The 27,679-nt window shown below is 51.1% G+C and overlaps 1 protein-coding gene across 1 annotated transcript; it reads left to right on the forward strand.

The window, feature by feature from the left end:
* The first annotated feature begins 373 nt into the window (after positions 1-373).
* On the forward strand, positions 374-25,952 carry Cd82 (CD82 molecule). The gene is made up of 9 exons (XM_051184127.1): positions 374-455; positions 8,633-8,715; positions 12,019-12,091; positions 15,377-15,501; positions 15,616-15,690; positions 22,970-23,083; positions 24,141-24,341; positions 24,570-24,653; positions 25,172-25,952. Exons 2-9 carry the CDS (start codon positions 8,653-8,655, stop codon positions 25,247-25,249), a joined length of 813 nt encoding a protein of 270 aa, XP_051040084.1. The 5' UTR covers positions 374-455; positions 8,633-8,652; the 3' UTR covers positions 25,250-25,952.
* The last annotated feature ends 1,727 nt before the right edge of the window (positions 25,953-27,679 follow it).

Genomic DNA, 27,679 nt, shown 5'->3' on the forward strand with positions numbered 1-27,679 from the left:
CCCAACTCAGTTCTGGGCAGGCCTACGCAGGGGGCAAGGGGAAGTGATAAAATGCGGGCTGAAAGGAAACCTGTATAGCTAGCAGGTGTTCTGATGATGGACCATTTCCTCTTAATCCCTCAGCACTTAGAGCTGGGAATGGGAGCCCCAAAGGGATCTTGGGAAGCTAAGATTCCAATTGTGTGCATCCTGAGAGATGGCACTCAGTGTTCAGAGCCATTAAATGAAAGAGGTTTCATGAAAGTTGGGTGTGCATCAGCTGGAGGTGTTAGCAGCTGGACATACTGGGAATTGGAATGGGTCACATACACGGGTGACTCCTGGGAAGAGACTCCCTGATCTCCGGCCTGTTAACAGCAGAGATGTTTGTACTTCACAGTGTGTCCATTGTCCAAAACTCATCTGAGAAGCTGCTGCAGAAATTGCTGCTCTGCTCCAAGCTGATCACTGACCAGGTGAGGAGGAAGCTGGGGTAGGCAGCCACCTATGCAGGTCATGCATGGCCTCTCCTGTGGAACCCTGAAACTTGCATCTCCTAACACTGGACCAGAAAACACTGTGATCCCTACGCCCTGGAATGGCTTAGGAATGCAGGGGTGAGCCCTCAGGTTAGGCTGGAGGGCAGATTCTTGTGCCCCAGTGTGTGACAACCTCCCACCCATACATAGTGCAAACTCACAGAAGGGATGTCTGTTGGAGACAACAGCCTCACTGGGCCCTACTAAAACATCCAGTGGCTCCTAGGAAGGTGGGAAGGCCTGACAACATGGCACATACTCAAAGCTGGCCCAGATTGCCCACAAGGCATGGCCTCACCATACTCCATGGGCAAAGATATAGGGTGTATATGGTCACAGTTCCAGGTGCCTGACACGATGGATTTTAGACACTTTTCAGGTGGCTGAGCACTTGAAGTCATGTCTCTATGATAGTCCCTCCTCCTCCGCAGTTTATGTAACCCATCCATTCATCCATTAATCCATCCACTCACCCACCCACGCCATCATTCATCTACACATCCAACTTCACCTCACCTCCAGTTACATCTATGGAGTACCTACTTACAAGGAACACTGGGTCTTCCTCTCAACGTATCACAGTTCACAGACAGACCAGTAAGTTACATACAGCAACTGCCATTCATTTAGAACCCACCACATGTCAAATGTTTTTACCTACATTAACACCTCATTAGCTTCCTCATTTCACAGGACTACAATGAAGTTCAGAAAGGGTAAGTCATTTATCCAGGGTCACACAGCTAGGAAATCATAAAACTTAATTCAAACCTGGATGGTCTGATGTTACACCCACCTTCTGGGATCTTCTCTAGTATCCAGTGATAAAGGAATGAAGCTTTGAAATAACATGTATCTTAGGGCCAAGGAGTGATGGTAGGATGAGGGAGATGTTTATGGGGGTGTCTCAAAGGAGGTCAGGCCTCAGATGAATATCACAGACAGCAGGAGGGAAATACTGGTGTGTTCATTTTGTTGTATAAACGGACTTGGCATACAACTGTGCATTCCATCAGTTTAAATTATTCTTGCTTAGAAATGGCCAGCTGGCCTGCCACAGGGTCACTGGCATGGTTCCTCATGACCACCAACTCCAGAACTTTCCCATAAGATGTGCTTGCAGCTCAGTCCTCTGTTTTATCAGTTGTGTTTAACACACCCTGGCAGGAAGGCATCTATAAAAAGTACTCAGAAGAGCCCCCAGCCCGGGGCTGTTCTATTGGCTCAGCTCCATTTGGGAAGCAACATTCGCCTCTGACTTGTGCAAATGGTGTATCACTCCGTGCATCCCCAGTATCTGGAGCGCCAGCCCTAGGGCTGCCAGGCCCCAGCTTCCTCTTTTCTTGATAGAGCTACAAGGAGCCCACTGCACAGAGGGGAGCCTGCTGCAGAGAGGGGAGCCCACTGCAGAGAGGACAGCCCACTGCACATAGGGGAACCTAACCCAAGGGATACTCTTCCCTGTGACTGTGCTAGCAGAGCCAGCATCTGAAGTTTGACCCAGGGACTAGTGTCCGTCCTATCCCAGGAGTTGTCAGCCCCTGGCCCCAGCCTGTTGTTCCCTTCTATGTAAGAGCTCAGCTAAGGCCAGTCATGACCCTTGCTGCCTCCTATAGACCCTGTGCCCTTGTGTGGGTACAAACCCCTGTGTGAATATCTTTTGATCTCCTGACAGGACTGGGCCAGGGATTAAATGTCATGGACTGGTGGGTGTGTCTGCCTACCAAGACAGCTTTAATTGTGGACACAGGAATTTGAATTTCATGTCATTTTTTGGCACTGCAAAATGCCTGTTTGGTTTTTGTGTTGGTTTGTTTTGGTTTTCTTTTTGTTTTGTTGACATGCAGTCTTCTGTAGCTTGGGATCCTCTCAGGCTTCTTATGTTGCTTAAGTTCTGAGCAGGCACTCTGCTAGCTGAGCTTCATCTCCAGTGTTTGTTGGTTTGTTGAACTATTTAAAATATTCAGTCTGTTAGGGGAATAGGCAGGGGCTAGCCAGCCCTGCCCTCCACCAGACCTTGTTTCTACCTGCTGGACAAGAGCTACAGCCATCCCTTTAGATGGCAAGGAATGCCCAGATAGAACCTTGTGCCCCGTAATAAGACTTGGGGTCTTCTTCAGGTATTATGGTGACTGTGAATTCTCTGAGCTGGTACCACTTCCCATCATGAGGCAATAGGGGCATGTCCCCTGCCGGGCTGAGCTGCCTGTCTGTTCTTAGGGAGACTCTTGTCTGTCTTGTGCTCGGTGTGAAGAATGGTCTTGTTCTAATGCCTGCCGGTTGCCTCTAGGCACAAAGACCTGTGGCCTGGACCTGTGACAGCTCTGCTGGGGCCACCCAGCACCCTCTCCTCCAAAGCTGCTTCTGAGCTTCCTAAGTTGTTTCCCAAGTCCCAATTGGTTGAGCTGCCTGCCAGTCGGGTGCTGCCTGGCTCTTGTTTCAGGATAGGAACCCACTGCCTCCAAAGTGGCTCTGTCCTTGCCTGTTGGCTATGGGAAACCTTGACCATGGTCCTTCACCCCTTTGGGTCTCAGTTTATTTGCAGGAAACTGAAGGACTTAGGCCAATGTGTGATAGGATCTGTTGAGCAATCAGGAGGCCAGTGAAATGTCTAAGGCTTGGGATACTCAGGGAATACCAGCCAGGCTCCTGCCTGGGGTGTGGTCCAGTGTATCCAAGACTGAGGCTTCCTCCTGGCTGCCCAACTAGAGCTCCTTTGAACAGCAACCCGTGTCCTCACCACCTGCCATCATCTGGGTGATCATTTATCTCCAGTAGGATAGTAGTCAGACCTGCACCAGCTCTGTGGCAGAGGCAAACCCAGACTCTACCACTGAAACAGAGACCCAGTAAAAATGCCTGAGGAGGTGGGTGGAGGTTGCAGGCACCTGAGAATAGAGGTCATCTAATCTGGGCTTATTGGGAGGGGTTGAATGTTTGAAGGAGGAGCTGTCAGCGTTCCACAGCTTCCTACTGAGCATGGAGCTAAAAAATACCAGTGTTTTTGTGTCGAGCGCTATTGCCTTGCCTGCAAGAATGACGCTCAACAACAGGATTCTTCTGCAGCTATGTTTATTGCGCGGCTTATTACAGCAAGTTGAGGGAAGACTCCGAGGAGGCTCTGCTTATATATGCTCAGAGGAGTCGTGTCCGTTACTGACAGTTGCAGCCCACAACGCTCGTAACGGTCACCCCATGACGTGGATCGCGCATCTGTGCCTTGCTGGCTTATGGACAGGAAACTGTCGCCATCTTCGGGAATGGCACCGGTGGCTCTCTACATCTCCCCCTTTTTTGTTTTATAAATGCAACAGGCAAGAGTAGTGGTCTGATCTCCAGTAATGAGATGGATATTGTAATGACCCTGAATCCTGGTAGTCAGCCAAGTCGGTGCCATACCCGTCCGGCATCTTTTCCCTGGAGGTGGGGCCTTGGACACCAACCCACATGCAACCAGACTTGCCCTTCTCGGAGCTGCTCATGGCCAGAGTCAACCCGGAGTGCAGTGCTAAGCCAAACAACCTGAGCGTGAAGAATTTATTACAGTAGGCTAAACTAAAGAAGCACCTGTCTGCGTGCAATGGGAAAAAACCCGCAGAGCGTTAGGGCTGTTTCTGGTAAAAAATGGACACCCTAACCTGGTGCAATGTCATAGAAGACTCAGGGTGCAAGGGCTGTCCTATTGGACAAGTAATGTCCATTTTTAAACATGCTTAGCCACACAGTGGGAGAGGAGCCTATCTCCATAGCAGCTAGGGCTTGAGCGATAACCACTTTGTCATGTGTCTGTTGAGCACGTAGCTTACACACCAACCAGAGCAGGAGCACCACCCCACCACATAACAGCAGGCCAAACCCCATTACACCCGCCCACTCCTTAAAGTGGGAAAAAGCGGTGGAGATCCAGGAGAACGATCCTTCTGATAGAGAGGCGTCCACATGGGTGGAATTCACATGGACGATGGCCATTCCGAGTTGGTTCATCAGGCTATCAAATTCTCCTGTCCATTCACCTAAAAGACACTGCTTATGTTCCCAAGGTTGATGAGTACTATTACCATCCTCCTCAAAAACAGGAAACATCTGAGTTAACTGCAAGGCTGCTTCGTTCAGCTGTTTTGAATGTAGGATCACCTGGTACTCTGTTTCAGGTGGTCTGGCTTGCTCAAACCACATTAGTCTGGAAGGAATCCACAGCTTTTTATTTCCTGTTGAAACAAAAATAGAAATCCTTTTCCCCAGTAACTTGTTCTTGAACTTAAATTTTGGAGTCAAAGCACTTTTAAAATATATAAATTGAATTAATCCAGCAACATTTCCTTTAACAGTTGTTTCCTCAGCAGTCAAACAATACAAAGACAATATAATACCGTACAGTATCCAGATTCTCTCCATCTGTGGCTTTTTTATTATTATGTTTATTTTCTATTTTATTTTTTTATTTTTATTTTTATTTTTTTGATCAGTCTCTCGGGGCTCTTTCACTTTCTCTTTGCTAGCCTTTTTCTTTTTGCACGCACCCAACTTTTAGTCACGTTCTGCTTCTGACATGCTTTCCTGATAGCATGTCTATCAGAACTTACCTTATTTTCAAGTTCTGCTTCTGACATGCTTTCCTGATAGCATGTCTATCAGAACTTACCTTATTTTGTTACCTGTCTGCCACAGTTCTGAATCCTCTCCAGCTGACTGAAGGGTCCCCCTTGTGCCGCTGATGTCAGGTTCCCAGGTCTCAGCACCACTTGTCAAGTGCTATCGCCTTGCCTGCAAGAATGACGCTCAACAACAGGATTCTTCTGCAGCTATGTTTATTGCGCGGCTCATTACAGCAAGTTGAGGGAAGACCCTGAGGAGGAAAAAGGGCTCTGCTTATATATGCTCAGAGGAGTCGTGTCCGTTACTGACAGTTGCAGCCCGCAACGCTTGTAACGGTCACCCCATGACGTGGATCGCGCATCTGCGCCTTGCTGGCTTATGGACAGGAAACTGTCGCCATCTTCGGGAATGGCACTGGTGGCTCTCTACATTTTTGCCCCTGCTCTGCCTGGGCCCTGCAGATCTTACTATGATTGCATGGTTCAGTGAGGGGCTAAGAGCATAGTTCTCAGCCAGGCTTGCCACTATCATGGTGGTCACTGGTGATAGCCCTCCTGCATTGTCTGCCCACAGGTTCAAGTCCTGGCTTGAAGTGTGTTACAGATAGAACTGCAGCTTTTTTGTTCTGTAGTGCTTTTGCTTGTATTTTGGTTGTTTTAAGGAATAATGTAGTCCTGGCTAGCTTGGAAATTGCTGTATAGCCTCACACCTTTAATGCCAGGAGGTAGAAGGAGGTGAATCACTGTGAGTGCAAAAACTAATTCTTTAGTGGGCTCCTCCCAGAGGGAGCACTTTACAGTGAGAGGAACTCGACTTTCCATACTCAGTACTGGGCATTGATTGGACCAGTCACAATCTGCCTGACCCAGGGCCTCTAGGGCTTGTTGGGAGGATTAAACAGGAAGAGAAGTGAGGATGGGTGTCCAAAGTACTATTTACTGAGTCCACTCCTTGTCCCTTAGCAGGTCCCATTGTTCAGATCTCACTCTTACCCCCTGGAAGCCTGCTCTAGAGTCCTCAACTACCTACAGAATGTGGGAGATAGACAGTAGAGAAGGCAGTCGAGACTCTGAAATGCCAGGAGGGCTGCAACCCCCTCCTAAGCAGGCAAATGGGCGCCAGCTCCTGACACTCAGCTTTTTGAACACAATTAGATTAAATTTTTCCCGTGGAGGGAGGAATGTCTCTGGCCTGCCTGGGCCCAGCTGTTCCTAGGAATGTGCTGGGAAGGAAACATAGACAGGCCTGAGCAAAGCAGTTACCTGGTAGGCAAGAATAGCTCCTTGCTCTGGGAGATAGCTTTCCTCTTGGACTGTTTATCCTGGTATATCTGTGGGTGTTCCAGGCTGTCCTGGGAACACTGGAGGAGGAGAAACAATAATTGCCCTTGTAGTGTTCAGGCAGGCCTTCCCCCAGGCCAGGCCTCTACTGTGGCATCTCAGACTCCAGCTCTCTGATGCATTCAAGGTTTGCTTTCCTCTTAGGGAGACTGTGTACTGCTGAGACCAGAGGCATCTCAGCATAAAAGGTCCCGGTCACTCCTCATATCTACACCTGGCATCTTGGCAGACTGGAACCACCATTTCCTCTTAACTCCCCAAGTAGTCCTTGAGTCTCTGTGAGCATTAATTCCCACTACTTGCATGCCACCTGGGATGGGGAGATCACCACCCTTGAGTAGTCCTTCCATTCCCCGGATGGTGTTGTGTCAAGCTGTGCCCAAAGCTACCCTTTCAAAGGGGCTTCCAAACCTTCCCATAACAGAACTGTCACGGACTGAAGGGGTCCTCATGGGAGGCCAAATGCCTCTCCCTTAGCCCAGTCCCATCTCCAGTCCCTGGAAGAGTGCAAGGTAGAAGTGGGGCTCTACTCAGCAAAGAGGATAGAATGTGAAGGTCCTCAGAAAAGAGTGGGGGACTTGTTACGAGTAAGGTTTTTCTGCCGGTCTGGTCCCACCTCCATGCCAGCCCCAAATAACACACTGAGACTCTGCATTTGATATAATGCTATTGGCCAGTTACTTATTTCTTATTGGCTAGCTCTGTCTTTAAGTATTAACCCATTTCTATTGATCTAAGTATTTCCACATGGTCTCATCTTACGGGGAGTGGGGCCGGTGTCTGCTCTCCCCAGTCTCTCCATGTTGACTCCTCCTTACTACTTCCTCGAATCCTCCTTGTCTCCTAGTCCCACCTATCCTGCTTTCCTATTGGCCAACAGTGCTTTATTCATTAACCAGCATGAGGAACATATTTACAGAATGACATCTCCCATCAGGGGACCCATATGTGGATGTGTAGATTCAGAGGAGAATGGGTGGGAACAGCCTGCATTCCTTCTGCCCTGGTTCCCTTCCCCCTGGGTTTCCCTCCCCAGGACTGCAGGGACATAGTAAGGCCTGTGCTGCCCCATACCCTAACCTGTCCCTACCCATTCAGCTGTTCCAGCCCAGCTGTCCTCATCCAGGTGCTTGGGAATAGCTCCCTTCATTCCATGGAACCTGTCTGGCCTTGAGGAGAAGAGGGAGGCCAACTTCCTGCCTCTCCTGAATCTTCTAGCTCCCAGGGACATGGGGAGTTTTGCTGTGGAGGGGCATGGTGCCTCACACTGGCTTCTGTGGCTTTTGTTATTTAGGGTGACCATCATGAACACTAGGAAACAACCTGGGCATCCCAGGGTAGACTACCATGTGGTTCATGGGATAGGGATTTTAGTGCAGCATCATGGGAATTTTTTGAAAGATTTTCCTGGGCTGGGCCTGTAACACCCCCCCCCTCAGATTCTGAAAATGCTACTTACACATGAATTTTTGGAAGGAATGTATAGCCCCCAATTATGAATAGGTACTGATCAATAGTATAGATTGCCATGAAACATATAAGATTGCATTTTTGTGTTTTGGGCAAAGGCTATTTTGCAGAGATTATGCAAAACCCTCTGCCTGGCATGAACACAGTTTTGTTACAAAGCACACACAAGAAGTTTAAGATGGTGGCAGTTGCTATAGGGCTATGGGAGTAGGAGTCCACGGCTGACATTTGTGTTTCTCTATATTTGTTGGATGTTTGGTGATATGTGTTTATTCCCTTTGTCAAGAAGCCAAGCCCCTTCCAGCCTCAGCATCTGGGAATATCCAGCTGTGACCCTAGAAAGGCACACCAAGCTGGGGAGCTAGCCCTGGGTCTCACTTGCTAATTTCTTGGCCTTGTAACTTGTGTTAATGTCTCTCCAGGTGGTTCCTAGAGCCCAGTGTTATGGAGGTGAAAGCCTGCCTGCCCTGTGTAGAAACATCTCTCTGGACCAGAGGTTCACACATCCTAGCTGTGTGACTTTGGGTCAGACATCCAACCTCTCTGTGCCCCGGCACCATGTAAAGCAGGCACAGTGCTAGCTGCTCCTTTTTGAGTGGGCTGAGATGACTGGCTCTGGGGATGATGGCACTGTTTTTCTGTCCTGTTGTGCCCTCCATTGGTCTCTAGGCTGCTTCCATCATCTCTTCCCTTTCCCTCTCACTCCAGGGAGCTCCAGGACCTGCAGGATGGGGGCAGCCTGCATCAAAGTCACCAAGTACTTCCTCTTCCTCTTCAACTTGCTGTTCTTTGTAAGTATGTGACTCCCAAGGCATCCAGCCCTCTCAAGCCCCAGGCTCTGGTCAGGTACTAGGTGGGATGTGGCTTGTGGGTTCCTAAGAGAATCACGATGGTGAAATGGATTCTCCTCTCCAGGTAGGTTCTGACAAAGCAAAGGCTCCTGTCCAGAGCCCTCTGCCTGGGCTGGGGGTAGACACATCCTCTCCCTCTAAGACAGACTGGTAAAAGAAAGCCTCTCCCTCAGTATCTCTGGTGTTCTTCTCCTACCCCTCACCCGTTGCCTATTACAGCTCTGTTGGCCAGGCTCCCAACACCCTACCTTACACTCTCAGAGGCCACAGGGGACATCCTTGCCCCACACACCCCCCCAGACCCACTGAATTCCCTGCCACAGGCTGGCCCAGTTGTGAGCTCCGTGGCATGTCTGGAGCTGGTTTTCCTGGAGCCCTGGGCTTCCCCTCTGGCCTGGAACTGATAGTCCTGCCTTGGTGTTGCCAGACCCATGGTGTGCACATGGGCGTGTGTGTGAGTGGGCACACATGGGCATGCACTTGTATGTATATGCTTGTGTGTGAATCGTCTGAAGGGACTTCCACAGCCCCAGAGTCCTAGTAGGGCTGTGACTTCTCCATACTGGTTCACTCTAAATAGTTTTAGGATATAGATTATGTACAGCAGGTTTTTATGCTTTGTGATGTCTAGATTCTTATCCTTGAGAGGCAAGGGTTAACTCCCTGCCTGCTTGTGTTGGGGTTTCTCTGAAGTATAAATGAGTTACTTATAGGGGGAAATTTTATATTGTAAGTGCAAGGATTATGGGAACTTTGGACTTTCACAAAGAATCCTTCTAAATTCCCCTTTAAAACTTCATCCCAGTACATGGTACTTACAGGAGTGTTCCTAGTACATGTCCAATCCATACATGTATTCATACATTTATGCACAGGTGGGCTGTCCTGATATCCTCCACTGCAACGAGGGCCTGGGTCCCAGAAACCACCATGCTGGGTGTACAGAGTGTGAGTGGTGCCTTCCCCATCTGGCAGATGGATCCCTCCCAGCTGGCTTCTAGGGAACAATTATATGGGCAGACAGAGCAAGTGGTTTTGTGGACACTGGACTCCTGGTCCAGTGCTGGTAAGGCCAGCATAATATTGCTGTATCTCAGGCCTTGGAAACTAGAACAAGGAGTCAGGGTTCATGCTTGGTGAGTCAGCAGGACCTGGGATGAAGGGCACAGATTTTTTCTCTCTCTCTATGTCTTCTATGCAGTTTGAGAGATACAGTGGAAAAGATCCACGAGCTACTAGAAAATGAGAAAAAAGGTGGCTTGGTCTGGGCCTCTCTCTGTGCTTCTCTGGGCTGACTCATAGAACCAGAGGCCAGAGAGCTGGCTTGGCTGGTGCTAAGTGCCTGTGTACTGGCCTAGGTGCCCATCTAGCTGGGCAGGAGAAGTGAGTGGAGACAGTGCTTATTTATTCCTTCCCTGTCACTCCTCCAGCACAGGGCCACAGATTCTGAGTTTGTGACTTCCACAGTAAACATCTCCAGAATGCTGTATCTTTACTGAGCATGTGCGGGCCACTCCTACTCACTCACTATTTCCTAGACATTGCCTAGACCATTAGAGGTAATTTAAAGTAGGAGTGAGGTTGGAGTTGGCACTTGGTTGGTGGTAGAGTGCTAGGTACTAACCACAAAAGACCAGGCCAAAAGGAAAGGGAAGGGCAGCCTAGCTGTGGTCACATGTGGCTGGGGAGAGAGGGGCCCTAGCTGAATCAAAAGCTTAGTTTCTGCTGTGCTGCCCTGCTGGCATGATCTGCCTACCATTCCTCCTCATGCTGGGGTTATAGCATGCATTCACAGCATATACAGCACACACAAACTTTTATGTGAGTGCTGAGGATTTGAACTTAGATCCTCACCTTGCAGGGCAAGCTCATCTACACATTGAACCATCTTCTCAACTCTTCAGGAGGTTTTTCTAGTAAGAGAACAAATAAAGTCATAAATTAGAGTATTAAAAATAATTCAAGGATTTTTATCTATTTTATTTAATGATACAAAAAAACAAACTCTGATTTGATGTATATTCATATAGAAATTTTCTAGAATGTTCACAACTCAACAGACTGGCAGATCTAGATGAGCAGCTGTGGTCCTTATTTGGAACATGCTATATGAGAATAGAGTACTAGTTTGCTTTATGCTGTTATGATAAACACCATGACCAAAAGCAATGTGGTGGGAGGGGGGGTATTTTGCCTTACACTTCTAGGTCACAGTCCATCATTGAGGGAATTCAGGGCACAAACTCAAGGCAAGAACCTGAAGTAGAAACCATAGAGGAATGCTGCTTGCTGGCTCACTCAGAGGATCGTGCTCTGCTAGCTTTGTTACACACTGCCTGGGGAATGGTACCACCACAGTGGACAGAGCTCTCCTGCATCAATTAAAGACCAAGCCCCACATAAGTGCTCACAGGCCAAATTTGATCCAGGCAATTCCTCCAATGGAGCTTTCCTTTCAGATGACTCTAGGTTGTATCAAGGTGACCATACTAACTGGGACAGACATCCAAATATCATTCCAATCCATTTCTTCCTTTATACTCTGAAACATCTTCTTTAAGCTGTTTGAGGCCATGGTGCCTGAGGTCAGCCCACCTTTCATCCAGTCAGGTTTGGTGTTCAGGGCTCCTGCACATAGAACTTTGAAGGTGCAGCCTGGGGAGACAGGCAGGGCCAGCTGATATGAAGTGAGCTCAGAGAACTTTTCAAATACATTAGTATTTCAAATGCATCTGGTAGGTGGGTTCCAGCAAATCAGGGGTGGAGGATCTCTACTGTAGGCTTCTGATGTCTGATGCTATCTGATAACATTCTTAGTGTTTGGGTTAGTGGAAGTTAGTGCTTATATGCTCCAAAGAGATTTCCCTAAAAGTCATAAGGATGTTAGATCACACACAGGGTGTGCAATAAATGGCTGTTTAGAGGACTAAAGACAACAAAGTAATTTGCTTTCAACTATAACATCCCAGCTCTCCACAACCACAGTTCTCATCCTTTAATTACATTTGGAGACACTTCACCTTGTTGTGGCTTTTTTTTCCCCTCTGGAAACTTCAGCTCATGGTGGGAGCAGTGTGTGTGTGTGTGTGTGTGTGTGTGTGTGTGTGTGTGTTGTACCCTGGACTTTCTCAGGAAGGAGGAAACATAGATGCATCCTTCTACCCTTCCCTCCCTTGCTTGGGCCTGGGGGAACTTTCTGACCTACCTGTTCTGGGTTTCCACTGAATGCCCCTCTCCTTGCAGATCCTGGGAGCCGTGATCCTGGGCTTTGGGGTGTGGATCGTCGCAGACAAGAGCAGCTTCGTTTCTGTCCTGCGTAAGGCACCCCCTGTCCTTGAGGGGAGGGACATGTGGGGCATAGCCAGCTCCTGTGGCTGCTGCACAGGGGCCTTTGCCAGGGTTCTAGGACAAATTACTGCTCACAGACAAAGCCACTATTGTCTGTAGATCCATGGGTGACTGGGCTGGGGGTGGAGGAACTCATTCTCTTCACCCACAGGAAAGCCTCTCACAACCCTGTCCCTGTATTTGACAGCACAGTTGCAGTCGATTCCCACTTTAGAGGGCCATAGGAAAGAGCCAGGAATGGCAGACAGTCAGGTGCATGCAGGGTCCTAATCCCAATTACCCTGTTCTGCTCCCACCGGAAGAATGAAGGAACACAGCCATTGAGACACTGACTGAGGTTCACACAGCTCCTGATTGTGATTTGCAAGACCCAACCCCACGACCTCTGGTCCTGAATACAGCGCAGGGTGGGGTGAGCCTCCATGCAAGTCCCCTTCTGTTCTTCAGAAGGAGAGGTGACCATGGATTGGCCTAGGACACAGTGCCTAACCTCCTTGCCTCCTCCCTTGGGAGGCCCTCATGACTGGCTGTGTTGGCCGTTCCCAGTTCTGGGTGGGGAGGGGTGGAGCATGTCAGGAGCACTCTGTGCCAGCCATTCCCCAGTGATTGGCAGGCCCTGGCCCTCTTCACTTTCAGCAGCTGTCTCAAGCAGCTGGATTGGACTCTGGCCAATCTGACAGCTGTTTGATTTAAATGAGACAGAACCTGGCTGGGAAAGAGAGAGGAGGGTCTACACCTGTTGAGCAGGTTCCCAGGGTCAGGTCTTGCTCCAGGAGTAGAATGCAGGCATGATCCTGCCATGAACTGTCAGTGTCTGGGTTAGGGTTGGGTGGGGTTCTTGTGCCCACCCACACATTCCAGTGCCCACCTAGAGGGACAAGCTCTCCATAGACCTGGTTTGGCTTAATGGGTCCAAACCACACCCACCAGGCACTGTGCCAAGGTTCAAAGTCTGTAGGCCACCTCATTCCTTCCTGCATCCTGCCCTGTGTGATCAAGCCTTAAAGGCTTCTGACCCTCCACAGCTCTGTAAATTCCAGGCCCAGGTCACACCCATCACACACCTACCTACTGCTCCCTGTGTTTATAACAACTGCAGACAGGGTTAAGAGTGAATCCTGAATCTGGGGTCAGTTGTCACAGATCTGCTGGCTACCAGCTGTGTGGTCCTTGGCAAGTTATTTTACCTCTCTGTACTGCTTCATCTACAAAGCAGGAATGACAGCAATGTGCCTCTAGAGATTGTGAGACTTTGGAGTCTCATTTTAAATCGGGGCATGGGGGTTACACACCTGCAACCTCAGCACTTGGGAGTTAAAGGCAGGAGGATCAGAAGTTCAAGACTGTCCTCTGCTACAGAGAAAGTTCGAGGCCAGCCTGAGTGCCATGAGGCTCTGTCTAAAACAAGCCTATCAGAAAGATCTGTCCTTTCTATGTGAAGCCTTTTGGACCACTTTGAGTGGGTTGTATACTACAGTTCCATCCTTATGACCATGAGACACTGCACAAAGTCCCATGTTCCAGAGGAGGAAGGAGGAAGTACTTTGCCACAGCTCATGGCATGCTGGCAGAGATTGGCCACCTGAATGGGTGCCCAGTCCCTTTAGTTTGTATGGCCTACTGTTTACCCTCCTGAGCCAGGCACACTCTCCCGCTATACACAGGGCAGGGGCCACCCTAGGATAGGCACACATCAGTTGCCAAGTCAGGGTGCTCAGATTCAGGAAGATGGAGACTAAGTGGGAACAACAGGTCTTGGGGTCTCACAGGGGGTCTCACAGGGCCAGCTCCTTGTACCTCAGCTTTCTTGAGCCTCAGGAAAGCTCCTAAAGAGACCTGGGTATAAATTCTACCTCCCCAGACAGTGCTGTGTGTGCAAAAAGCTTTAGTCCAAGGGCCTTGCTCAGGGCTGGTGCATGGCACCCTTCTTGTCCCAGCCAACCTGTCTACTGGAACCCAGACTGGGGAACTGCTAGCCTCTCCTCATCTCTGTGACCCCCTGAATGTGAGGACCTCTACTTGGGGAGTTCTCACTCACCTCAGGGGACTTTCCCAAATTTCTTGGGGCTCTGAGTGGAGCTGGAAAGAAGTTGGCCTCAGGACCATGGCAGCAAGGAGGGTTTTCTTGAGTTCTGGAACATTACGTAAGATCATAGGGCCTCCGGTTATGCCCCCACTCCCACCCCAGCCCTGCTCCAGATGCTTCTGTTTCCAAGGACATTGTCCACTCCACACCACCCCACAGCTAGCATCTTGGTGGACAAGCAGTAAGAATGGCCAAGTAGGTCTATGCCACCCTTGCTGGAGGGCCTGAGTTGGCCCTGCCTGTGCCTTACCTCTAGGGGACCACATGAAGGATTCCTTCTCTCTCCAGCAGAGCTTGGCCCTGTATGAATCTGGGTCTCATGGTAGCATGACAGAATGATCAGTTCATGCCCAGGTTGTAGTAAGACCTTGTTTCAAACAGAAAACAAAGCAAACACAAAAAATCCCCCATCATTGCATGATGGCACCCCTTTAGTCCCAGTAGAGGCAGGCTAATATCTGTGAATTGGAGTCCAGCCTAGTCTACATGGTGAGTTCTAGGACAACCAAGGCTACATAAAGAGACTCCATCTCAAAAGAAACAAAACAAAACACAAAAGAGTCTCCCTGTTACTTCTGCCCTCAGTCTTCTGACCACAGGCCCCACCTTCCCTCATGAGATCTGCCCAGATCCCCAGTGCCATTCCCTGGTGGTTTCCCATTTCCCCCACAGGCCCACCCTTCCTGGACATGTTGAAGTTCCTGCTCTCACCTCTGTACCTGCTTTGGCTTCTGCTACCTACAAAGCATACTAGACCCCTGCACCAGCATCTTCCCACCCTCCAGCCTCTCCCTGCACCATGGTCCTGGCCAGCATGGACATCTGTAGGTCTTCAGGGTCCTCAACAGAACCTCTGTGGTGTCTGCCTCCTGACCTACATGCTCCTCCAAATGGCAGGCCTCCCAGGAAATTCAACCCTCAGCCCCACCCTTCTGCTTTCAGAGGCTCGGGGTTCATGGGAAATCAGGTGTGAGGTGTAGAGAACAATAAGGAGGAAAAATAATCTTTGGCTGGTTGAGAGTAGAGTGCAGCTGTACTCAGGACCAGTATCTGGTGGAAACGGTGCTGCCCCTACCCCAGCTCCTGAGAGTCAGGCAGTAGTCCTAGACTCAGGATGCCTTTGCCCTGTGGCTCATGGCTCACTGGGTGGGTGCCCTTCTCCTTCAGAAACCTCGTCTAGCTCGCTGCAGGTTGGGGCCTATGTCTTCATCGCTGTGGGTGCCATCACCATGCTTATGGGGCTCCTGGGCTGTATCGGTGCTGTCAATGAAGTCCGCTGCCTGCTGGGGCTGGTAAGTCAGGGTCCTGAGCCTGTGGGGGGCCAGATCTCCAGGTGGGGAGTTCTTCCTGGGATGGGGTTAGGCATCCTTGGGCCCATAGCTAACTCTGTATCTCTTTGTCCCTAGTACTTCGTCTTCCTTCTGCTCATCCTCATTGCACAGGTGACCGTAGGGGTCCTCTTCTACTTCAACACTGACAAGGTGAGTGAGAACCCTGCCCACTTCCACTGAGTGAGGTCTGGTGAGGCAGATACCTTGGGTATGGGGCTGATAAGAAGCCACTCAGTTATCATAGACAACCCAAGAGGTCATAGACAACCCCCTGCACAAGGACACTGTCCCCCCTCTAGGTGACCAAGGCTGTGAGAGTGGCCAGACAAAACTGTCTCCCCTACTGGAGGGCCAGGGTTGGCCTTGGCAGTGCCTCTGCTCCTAGGAGGCCCCCTGGTGGCACTTGTAATTGAATGTGGGCAGTAGAGGGATGGTCAGAGCCTGTGATGGAATCTCAAATTGTTGTATGGCCTTAGACTAGCCACTCCCCTCTCTATACCTGCCTTACCCTCAGTAAGCAAGGACTGGTGTGAGGATTCACAGAATCTACCAGTGCATGCCTGGATGAGCAGCTGACACATGCAAGGCATTTTGTCACTAAGGCACATTTTAGCCTGTGTCAAACACTCCCGCTCTGCCACAGATGAGGCCAGGGAGGGCTCTGTTACAAAGGCAGACACTAAATGTTTAGCTCTCAGGATGGAAAGTCAGACTCGCTGTAGCTTAAGCCCAAGGATATTATGTGCTGCTGACTTCTCCAAAAGTTTGGTTTAGAAGCTCAGAGACTGGTCACTGGGATGGATTTTCTGGAGCATGAAACCTCATGGTTACAAGGTGGCTGCCACAGCACCAGGCAAAGCATTTGTCTGCCTGTGGCCTGAAGAAGAGAGGGCAATGCAGCCAGGACTTTTCTCAGATAGCCTCCCTGCACTAGATTGCCAAGGATCCTGAAATAAGCATGAGGCTTTCAGACTGGCTGTTGGGAATCGTGACCATCCAGTGCTCAGGTCTGGGTACCTGTTGCATATACTGGCACAATATAGAAGCTTCCATGTTGACAATGGGGAAACAAATGGTTTTTATTGAGATAGGGTCTCACTATGCAGACTGGCCCAGAACTCAGGGATCACTTGCCTCTGCCTCCTGAGTGCTGGTATTAAAGATATGTTCCACTATGTCTGGAGAAGTGGATGCTGAGGAAAAACACTGATCACAGTCACCTGGACCCCAGAATCTCTGTTGCTGGATCCACACAGGCTCAGTGCTGACCTTGTTATATCTGAAGTGTCATTAGTCACCAGCCAGGTCATGTGAGACAGGGTCATACCCAGGTTTCCATCCTACCAGTGGAGAAATCAGGGAGGCCCTGGCTCTCTGACTCCCTTCAGAGGCCCCACTGGGGCCCAGCTGAGCCCCAGGACCCCACTCTCACCCTGCCATGCAGCCCGGAGTGCAGTCAAGGGTTTCCTGTGTGGCTGCAGGTGCCTTTTGGAAGCCGAGAATATTGGTCCAACATTCAGCTTTACAGAACCGAGAAGGAGTTGGGTACTGTGCTGTATGTACACAGTTTGTCATTTGGTCATTTCTTAAAACAATGCAGGAGATCAGAGAGGGGAAGAATCTCATTTTCAGAGCTGAAGCACAGAGAGTTTAAGCAATTTACCCATGTTCACACAGCTAGTGAGCAGCAGAAGCAGGATAGGAATTCAGGCTTCAGTGGTCATGCTGATAAAAAATTTACCACAGTTGTTCCTTACCTCAGTCTACTTTGGTTTATAACCCACCTCAGCCTGTTCACCAGGTGAGCTGGGCACAGGGCTCCCAGCATGGGCATAGTGCAGTTGCAATCAAAATGAGACAGAAGAGAGCCTGAGCCAAGGGCAGAGCTGCTGTTTCTGAACCAGGACAGCTGAGGGCTGACCTGAGTCCTGAGCCTCTAGGTGGCCAAGGCAAAAGAGGAAACGGTGCAGTTGTTAGATGAAAGAAAGCTCACTTGGATGTCAGGCAGGAAGCCAGTGGTTATGGGGAGGGAAAGGCCCTACCCATCCGGGTGTAGGGTCAGGTACTCATTTCTCCCTTGTGTGGCTTTTCTGGGACCCAGTCAGTCAGGGTACACTGCAGAGCAGCTAGGTAGGAAGCTGGTGGCCTCTGCAGGGCGTCTGAACCACACCCACCCCTCATGGTGATGACAGCAGCACCCTCTGGCATCAACCCCATGTCAGGGGCCAAGTTGGAACCTAACCTGTTTTAGATTTACAAACATTTCCCATACAAGAAACAGAGTTTCTTTCACAATTGCCAAGGTGACTTTGGCCATAGTCACACACATTTCAACAGCCTCAGAGTGACTTCTCTGGGGTCCTTCTGACTCCCATCTGTGGTAGAAGCCCAGGAACCTGCCTCCAGGTGACTCCAGGCTGGCTCAAGAGTCAGGCCTTGGCTCTTTTCAGTGCTGTGTGTCCCACAGCATTTCCCATGCCATCTGGCCACCTCAGGCTCCCACCTCACTCCTTCCTGCCCAGAACAGGGATCCCCTGGGCTGGGCGAGGTTCTGCCCCTACACCCCTGAGTTGGAAAGAGCATACTTTCCACTCTAGGCACATTGTAAATCACAGCAGGAGACTAAACATCCCTCCATGCTGTTTATTCCTGCAGACAGGCACAGCTGGGGAGGTGGGGCAGGGTTTCTCAGGCAGAGGAAGAGGCCTTCCAGAAGATGGGCTGGCCTCTCTGTCCCCAAGGGCCCAACAGAACCTGGTTCTGAGACCCTGGGCCACAAGTCCTCCAGCCTCGTTCTGCCTCAGCTTCCTCTTCTGAGGAGTGATGCCTCGGGCCACTCTCCCTTGGGTGTGTCAGGAATGTCCTCTGAGACAGCAGCTGCAGCCAGACAGTGGGAGTGTGGGCCACAAGCAGGAGACCAGGCCCTCTGTGTCCCATAGCTGGTGTCCCTGAGGAAGTCAGTGGGAACAATTGTGCTAATGCCCGACACCTTTGTGGGCTATGACATGTCACCAACCCTTTCTGGTTCTGAGGCTGGGTTTCATATACTCCATGCTTGCTTTGGAGTTACTTTGTCACCAAGAATAACTTTGAACTGCCACTCTCAAGTGCTAGGAGTACAGTCACATCCCCCTCCTACTCCTCTCCCACCCCCTTCTACTCCAAGTGTCATTCAGTCTGGGGATGAGATCCAGGGCTTTGTGTTGGTCAGGAAAGCCCTTAGCCACCAAGCCACACCCCCAACCTTCCCAGGCCCTCTATAAGATCTGAATGCCTATAGGCCTCCTCCCAGTGCAGTGTGAACAGTGGTAAGGTGGTGCACAGCCCAGGGCCTTTGGCTGGCCAGTGGACATCAGGGCGCCACTGACTTGGAGGCTTTGCTGGGCCTGATGAGGTTTCATAGAGAGCAGCTGCACCCACTGTGGATAGGCCAAGCTGAGTAAGACTCAGGGTGAAGTCACAGGGACTTAGGGTACAGTTGCCAGGCAGTGTTTGACCCAGGCCTGGCATTCGGGGGGGGGGGGCCTGCTCCTTGGCAAGCTCTGATGCTGGTTGCTGTGTGGCTTCGGTGAAGTTACACACACCCTCTAAGCTGTATAGATGTCTAGGCCTGGGATTCTGCTGGTCCTCCCCAGGGCAGTAGAGAGTAAGAGGGCCAGGGAAAATTGAGGTCTCCCTGTTTCCCCGACTCAGGTTGGTTTGGCTGCAAAATGACAGCTTCCTATTAACATGTACAGAGGTGTCAAGAACCCAGATTGGGTTGGAGTGCAGAGCCTGGAGCTAGAACTGCAGGAGGAAAGGCTCGTTTGGTAGGGGTAGGGTCAGGCCAGATTGTTCCAGAGAGGGTGTTAGGCAAACTGGATCCCTCCCAGCTCCAGGAAGCCTGGGTGGCAGAGGTGGTAGGCTAGGTCTGCAGAGACGAAACCTTCACTGTGAGCAGCCTGCTCCTGTGGGAGGGAATGTCCCAGTCACAGGACAGCTGGCCTTTTCTTCCCAGCTGTGAAGGGAGAAGACAGCTGGCTGTTGGTTGCCCAGGGTCACAGAAATGTGAGTGGAGTTCTCTCAAGTGAGCCCTGAGCCCTGGAGTCTGACTCTGCACAGGGACCCAGGCTTTCTGTCAGCTTACAGTGGCTGGGGGTGGGGTGGGGGGAGGAGCACACTCTTACAGACTGTGTGGGTTACACTCAGGTGGTCATTAGAGGTGATGTATCCCATCCTGTGGCCCAAGTGAGGGGCCCTCATTCTTAGTCGCCCCCCACCCCCGAAGAGCACCAGGCAGTATCTGCAGTGGGACCTGGAGCAGTGCTGGGCCCCTCTGACACACTAGAGAAGACTATGCAGTGTCCCACAGACACTGCTTTGGGAAGGAGGGAACAGGGCACCAGTGATCTTTGGCCCAGGAAGGGACTTAACTGGTCCTGTGTAGCCAAAACTAGGATTTAAAGGGACCAATGCCCGGGAGACAGTGGGAGACTAATCAAGTGTGGTGAGCTCCTTGCGCTGAGGCACTCCCAAGCTGTGACCCGCTTTTATGGGGAGCCACACTCTCCATGACAGGGAGCACGAGGAGGGCAGGAAGGCAGGCATGGGGAGGAGTCTTAGGTGGGGTACTGTGCCAAGCTTGAAGGTCCTCTGCCATTGGGACTCAGAAGCAGCACTCTTCCTGAGAAATAACGGTGCAGCCTTGGCGAGCAGGGAGGGGGAACCGGGGTGGGGGTGTTCAGGGGGAGGCCCTGGGATCAGGTAGCTGCACAGATCTGCCTTACAGAGTCTGCTGAAGGCTGGCTATGTGACCCAGGAGGCTTGGGTGGGGGGTCTCATTAGAAGGAACTATTTGACAAGTTGGGGAGGATGGTGAGGTTGACTCCCAGGGACTGACCAAGAGGACAAGAAACCCTTAATCAGCCATGAATCACATCTTCAAAGCACTTAAACCTTTGATACTGCTGGCTCCCTCCTCTGTTGATCCTCCCCCTGAGATGGCTTGTCCCCAGGGAGCCTCTCAGCCCATTCCACTAACACAAGGGGCCCATATACATGTCTGTACAGCACCAGGTGTCAGCCTGGGTCTCCAAACCCAGCTGTGTCAGCCACATCCTGAACTACAGGATGTTGAGTGATTTTCATGGAAATCACCCACCCTGGTGGAAATCACCTAGGGCCTCTATCACCTTCTGGTATCTATGACAGTTGTGGAGGAGCTAGGGAAGTCCAGCTGCCATGGCAACCATACTGGGAAAATACAGAGCCCTGAGGCCACAGAAGGGAGACCTATTACAAGGGGAGGATGTGGAAGTGGTTGGGAGGCGGGCTTTCAAGGCCTGGGAGTTAGCTGCTTACCAGGGACCAGAAGTGAAGCCCAGATGTTCAGGCCAGTCAGACCCAAGACCTGCAGCCAGACAGCCCAGCTGTGGGGTACACAAACCACAGGAGCTTCTCTGGTACCAGTTAAAAGTCTTCTGACAGGCATGCAGTTGAATGCGGAGGGAACTTTGTGGATGGCTGAAGATCTGGGTTTGGGGAGAGGACAGGCCTATATCCAAACTTCAGGTCTTGCCTGTGATCATGTGACCTGGCTAAGTTCACACAACTCTCTGGGCCTGTGGTGAGGGACCAGGGATGGTTCCTGGGCCACAGGCCTGGTGGGAGGGTCGGAGATATCTTAGTCACTATGTTCTGTAAGTCAGTAACTGTTGAGCTGTGGATTGGAAAGATTTGCAAACTGTAGAATTCTATGATGCTTTTTCTTTGCTTTCTCTTTCTTTCCCTGTTGTTTGTCTTTTGAGTCAGGGTCTCATGTAGTCTAGGCTGGTCTCAAAGTAGCTATATAGCCAAAGATGACCTTGAACTTCTCACCCTTCAGCTGAGTTCTGGAGTGCTGGGATTGCAGGTGTGTACCACCATGCCCAGTTTAGGCTGGAGATTGACCTAGGCAAGATCTATACTAATTGAGTCACATTCCTGCCCACGAGACTTTTTGAAGATCATGCTGGGAGCTTTACTGGGAGGGAGGGATGGATGCAGGGACACTGCACTGGTTCCCTGGGTTGAGGAGGGAAGTAGCTAGCAGCCCAGCAACTGGTCCAGCTGGAGGAGGTGGGCATCCTGGGTGCAGCACTAAAGTCTCCCCTTGGGAGGCTGGGGGAAGAATACACTAAATGCTGCTATCAGGAAGAGGGGTGAGTGTGTGGCCTTCCTCTACACGGTGATCTCTGGGTTTTGCACAGGTAAGCAGGTGGTGGTGGCCAGCTTGTCCATACTGTGTCAGGGAAGGCATCAGGGACTGCCCTGTTCCCACTCTTGCAGATCTCACCTCGCCTGGGGCTAGCTAGATCTTTTGCAGTTAGCCCCAGAGCGAGGTGAGACCCAAAAGATCTCCCTCTGCACAGCCGGGCTGTTTGTGAGAAGCTGTGAGAACACAGCCTGTGTCCCCTGAAGCCTTCCTCTGCCTCATACCCCTGTGCTTCCTTACACCAGGTAACATGGGTAACTAGCTGAGGACTGTGACGTCCCAGGGAAGGGAGGGCAACTATGAAGGGTAGACAGCTCTGCACCCCACCCCTCTCACAGATGTGAGGACCTCAGCCTCTTGTGGCACTGCTGGCTGTAGGGAAGATAGCTTTGTCAAGTCACTGTAGCTGAAGCAGGCTTCTGGTTAGGGTCCCTCCCTACAGTCCCAGGACTTTCTGGAGAAACTGCCAGCCCACTCCACAAAAGCAAGACTAGGGCATGCTCAGCCTTCTATTTTTGCTTTCCCTAGGGTCCTAAGTCCAGCCTCTATGAAGACCAACCATGGGAAAAGTGTATTTATCATCTATATCCATACTCCTAGCTTTACTCCAGCTTCTGGGGACTCTAGCCCACACTCCACAGTTGAGGAAAGAGGCCCCAAGCTTGTGGTGCCAACACTTAACTCTGCAGGACAAGTAGGTCGGGGAGGAAACACTGTGTTCTATAGAGCATCCCCAAGGTCTTTCTGAGAAGCTTGGCAGGGGAGCTATCTGTGTTCTTGTACAGGGGAAACAGCATTCTGGGCAGAGGGGACAGAACAAAGACAGCAAGAGGTCTTGTATGATGGAGCATAACATGAAAGAGCAGGAAACCAGGGCCCGGGAGACCTGGGCAAATGGTGTGACACCCTGTAAGTCACTGAGAGGACATTGACTTATTTCCTTAAAGTTGTGGGAGGCCGCAGGAGGCTTTTCAGCATGGACAGGAAAGATGAATGGTTAAGGGACAGACCACAGGCTTATAGATAGTGGTGGCACTGACCAAATGGGCACTAGGAATTACCAGGAAGGTGGTTGAAATGCTCTGGAGCCATGAGTATGACCTGGGATTGCTGTGGTGGAGGAGGTGGTGTGTATCAGCATGAACATCTGTGAGACTCAGGTTCAAGGTCAGCCCTGACCCTCACATCTCTCTACAGCTGAAGCAGGAAGTGGGCAGCATGGTGATGAACATCATTCAGAACTACAAGGTCAATGCCAGCAGCAGCCGTGAGGAGAGCCTGCAGGAGGCTTGGGACTACGTGCAGGCGCAGGTGAGGAGGGCTGCTGGTGATACACGGCTGCACATCTGCAGTTTAATATCTGTACAGTGAGGTTGTGTGGTTCTAATGCTCCTGGGGATGGGACACAAGCGCTCCCCCCATACCCCTGTAGCACAGCCTTGGAGACAGCTCCTGGGCTCACAGGGTCAACTCTTGTTTGTTGGCTCTGGAAAGGTGGTCAATTCCTGGTGTCACAGAATAAGCGAGGCCTGCCTTTATCTGCTCACTGGGACAGATCCTGTGGCACCCACCCCAGGAGGCTCCAGACTTTCTGTCAGAATTCCTGACAGTTGCCCCGCGGGGTAGGGTTGAGGGAGGAGGGAGGAAGCCTGGAGTTCAGCTCCCCTGCGCATGCTTGGAGCGCCCCCTTCCGGCGGCTGCAGGTCTGAGTTTGGGTACACAAGATGGCCCAGAGGATGTCCCTCCCATTTGATCCCAAAGGGACCCACAGGCAGCATCTTGAGCTTCCATACCAGAAAGGCTTTCTGCCCTCTGGATGAGAGCATTTTGTCCTTTAAAACAGCGCAATTGATCCTGTCTCCTTTTCCCACTTTGTCTGACAACCAGGAAGCTCAGGGCCAGATCTCAGCCTTGACTGTCACTGGGCTCTCTGGACACATTTGTACACATTGTCTGCCTCACCCTGTGGGGACCTTAATTCCTATTCTTCATTCATGGAAACTTCAGCTCAGCTTGAAGTGACAGAACTGGGGTTTGAACCCAGGACCCGACCCCAGACCCCCACCTTTGCCACCAGCCACCCTCATATTCCACAAGCCTGTGCCTACTGGTCTTACCCTTGAGCTCCCCTCCTCCACTCTGTATGCGTGTGCTAACTGCTTCCCATTTGGGCTCTCTGCTGTGTTTGTAGTTTGTGTTACTTCTCAAAAGCCTCTTGTTGTCTCTCCTGATGCACAACACCTAAGTTCAACCCACACTCTACACCACCCCAGGGGGCTCATAAGTGGCCAGTCTGAGTCTCCCCCTGGTGGTGGGCTGCTCTGGATGGGCTGAGTGGTGGATCACAGCCTGTCCCCACTCTGTACAGGTGGAATGCTGTGGCTGGGCCAGCTTCTACAACTGGACAGATAACATGGAGCTCATGAATGCTACAGAGATCACTTACCCCTGCTCCTGCGAGATCACACAGGAAGAGGACAACCAGCACATTGTGAAGAAGGGGTTCTGCAAGTTTTCCAACAGCACCATGGATGAAAATCTCCCGGAAAAGTGGCCTGTGCACAAGGAGGTGTGTCAGGGTGGGGCTGGCAGCCAGGAGCGGACCCTCCTATCCTGAGAGGGCAAGTATTCCAGCCACTAGGATTTCCCGGGCTGTCACTCAGGCATCCTCTCCTTAGTCCCCTCCCTATTTGCTCACACCCTCACCTACAAGCATATGGGGGTCTGCTCTTGAGAGGAGGCCCTGGGCAAGCTCCATGCTGCAGTGCATGGTGGCTGATATGGAGTCTTCCCACAGGGCTGTATGAAGAAGGTGCAGGTGTGGCTACAGGAGAACCTCGGCATCCTCCTTGGCGTGTGTGTCGGTGTTGCTGTCATTGAGGTCCGTCCCTCCCCCAACCTTCTCCTGAGCTTTTTTCATTTGATTTTCGAGGCAGGGTTTCTCTGTAGCTTTGGAGCCTGTCCTGGCACTCACTCTATAGGCCAGGCTGACCTTGAACTCACAGAGATCGGCCTGCCACTACCTTCTGAGTGCTGGGGGTTAAAGGTGTGCGCCATCACTGCCTGGCTTAAAATGTGTAGCCCAGGCTGGCCTCCAACGCCTAATCCTCCTGCCTCCACCTCCTTCAGCGAATCCTACCAGCACGCACCACCACAACTGGATCCCTGGGCTTTTTTCTCATACTCCTCTTCCCATTGCCTCTGCACCTGCGGGGTGAGTGGTCCATGGGCCTCAGCCTCTCTAGCTGTGTGACATCAGCTAGGGCATTGCCCTTCTCTGGGCCTCCTTCAGCAGCCTGCCTGCCTCAGCTGGTTGTGCCTGGAGCCCAGTGTTGAGCTGGGTTAGGTAGGGTTCTGGGACCTGGGCCGGCCATCCTGATTTTCCCCTGTCCTTTACAGCTGCTGGGATTGCTCCTGTCCATCTGTTTGTGCCAGCACATTCATTCTGAAGACTACAGCAAGGTCCCCAAGTACTGAGCTGCTGATGTCCCCTCTGTCCTGTGTCTATCCACCTTCAGCATCCCATGGGGCCTCTCTGGCTCTTTTTCCCATGACCTGTGCTCCATCTACCACTAAGGGCTCTGGCCCATCCTGAGCAGGTTGGATTGAGGACTTTCTGGGACTGGATCCTTCTCCCTACCTCTCTGCCAGTATAGAGCTCCGGCTGTCCTGCGGCTTACTGTCTAGGGGTCTGTTAACAGCTTGAAATGGCTCCCAGTGTTACTGTGCAGGATGGCTGGGTCCCCACCCTGAAGTCATATTATATTGTAGTAAATACCAGGGAGGGTGAATGTAGCACCCGTGGCTGCCCAGGGACAGGCCAAGGGAAGATTAGTGCCCCCCACCGTGATTATACTTTTTGTGGGTTTTCCTGTGGGGGACAGAGAGAGTAGACAGCCCTTCTTCACACCTGACAGACCCCCACCCCCAACCGTGCAGTTCAGCAGGAGTTTGGGAGACCTGCCCCAGGCAGCTTCTAGTGAGCTCTACCTTGGTGAGGAACCCAAGTGCTTTGGGACATGGGTCCCTCATGTCTGGCACAGGACCCTGAGTTGTCTGTGGACCCTGTCCCCTGTCCCCTGGGCTAAGGGTGGGTGGTTGAGGCTGTGCCTTGCAGGGTGGGGGAGGGGCTCCATGTGCTCAGCTCTGAAATCAACTATTAAAGGAGGGTTTGTAACAATACAGCCTGAGGAGGCGTGTCCTAAATTATGGGGTGGAGAGGACATGGGGATGGCTGGAGGGAGACATAGGAATGACCCTGAAGGAATGATGTGGGGTTCCTGTGTTCCAATTTACCTTCACTGGTCCTTCCTCCTCAGAGATCTGGGTACAAGTGCTTGGAAGTGGGCTGTGGAGAGCCAGTGGCCTCTTTCTGGAGCATCGGGTTTCTATTAACACTCATAGAAGGAAACTTTTTCATAATTAGTAAAGCAAGTAGGATATGTGACTCAAGCATATTCAGCCTGGACAAACTCAGAGCCAAATGACATGATGAGGTCACACACACACACACACACACACACACACACACACACACACTCACGAGCAGATGGAAGGTGGGAGGGCGCCAGGTGAGTACTTCTCCCACTCACCTGTGGGGCCCTGAAGAACAGGGAAGGGCAGGCTGCAGGGGAGGGACCCTGGCCTCTTAGTGAGTGGCTTGCTAGGCTATGCAGGAGATGCTTCAGCAGAATCCACCAGGGGGTGCTGCTGCCCCATTTTAGGAACCCAAGGACCCAAAGATTCCTGTTAGTGCCTGCAGGCACCTGGCCTGCCCTGAGATTCTCTCAGTGAGTGGGAACTCGGAGAACAGTGCAGACTCTAGGGCCTGAGTTGTGTTGACAGGGTCTGGGAAGACTGAGCTACAGGTGAGTAAAAGAGAGAGTAGTGAGCAGGACTCTGCATGGAGAGCTAGGTCCCTGGTGGGAGAGAGATCAAGAGACTTTCTGTGGCTAGGGCCTCAAGAAGCCTGAGTTCCCTGGGAACTTCAACCTCTAGGACTCTTTTTTTTTTTTTTTTTTTTTTTTTTTTTTTTTTTTGAAGGCAGGGTTTAGCAGGTCTTTGCTGGGACCTGGATGAGCACTTACCATGTTTCAGGGTTAGGGTTTCTGAATAATGCTGGCTCAGCTTTCTCAATTGATAACCTTCCTTGTCCCACAAAGTGACATAATAAAACATAAATCTGGGCATAGTGACACACCTTTAATCCTAGCACTCAGGAGGCAGAGGCAGGAGAATCTCTGTAAGTTATAAGCCAGTCTGGTCTACATAGAAAATTCTAAGACAGCCAGGTTACACAATGAGACTATGTCTCAAAAACAAACAAACCATAATCTAGTATAAGAAAAATACTTAAAAAAACCTATAAAGTGGGGAGAAATAAACAGTCCAGTGGCTCATAGGTATCAAATGCACACAGCATACCTAGACTACTCTACATAGCTACATCCTCAGTAGACATCACCAATCAATCACAGATTCCGTTTTCTCAGACTAGGTGTTCTCTGGACGTGCTTAATGACCTACATCACTCATTGTTGCCTTAGATTCCTCAACTCAGTGCTATCAGTCAACCTCTTAGAACCAGAGTGAAAGTAGTTGCCATCCTTAAGCTCTCAGGGTTATGTCAAACCATGGATCATTCTACTTCTGAGCTTCCTGAGCAAAAAGGGAAAGCTTTGTCAGCTCTGAAGCCACCACCAGGGAAGGTGTGACTACGTGGACTTTAGAACCCAAGGCTACTGTGTTCCCTTCCCCAACCCTTGACAACTTTCCTGCCATTGGGCCACATAACCAAAAAGGAGCCTGCCGTGGGCCCAGCTGTGTGCTCCCCACTAACAGCAGGCATAGACACTGTTTGCCAACAGGGACCTGGAAAGGCCAGTGGCTAATGCAGGGTCCCAATTT

This window comes from Phodopus roborovskii, unplaced genomic scaffold, assembly GCF_943737965.1.
Source record: "Phodopus roborovskii unplaced genomic scaffold, PHOROB, whole genome shotgun sequence".
NCBI classification, from domain to species: Eukaryota; Metazoa; Chordata; class Mammalia; order Rodentia; family Cricetidae; genus Phodopus; species Phodopus roborovskii.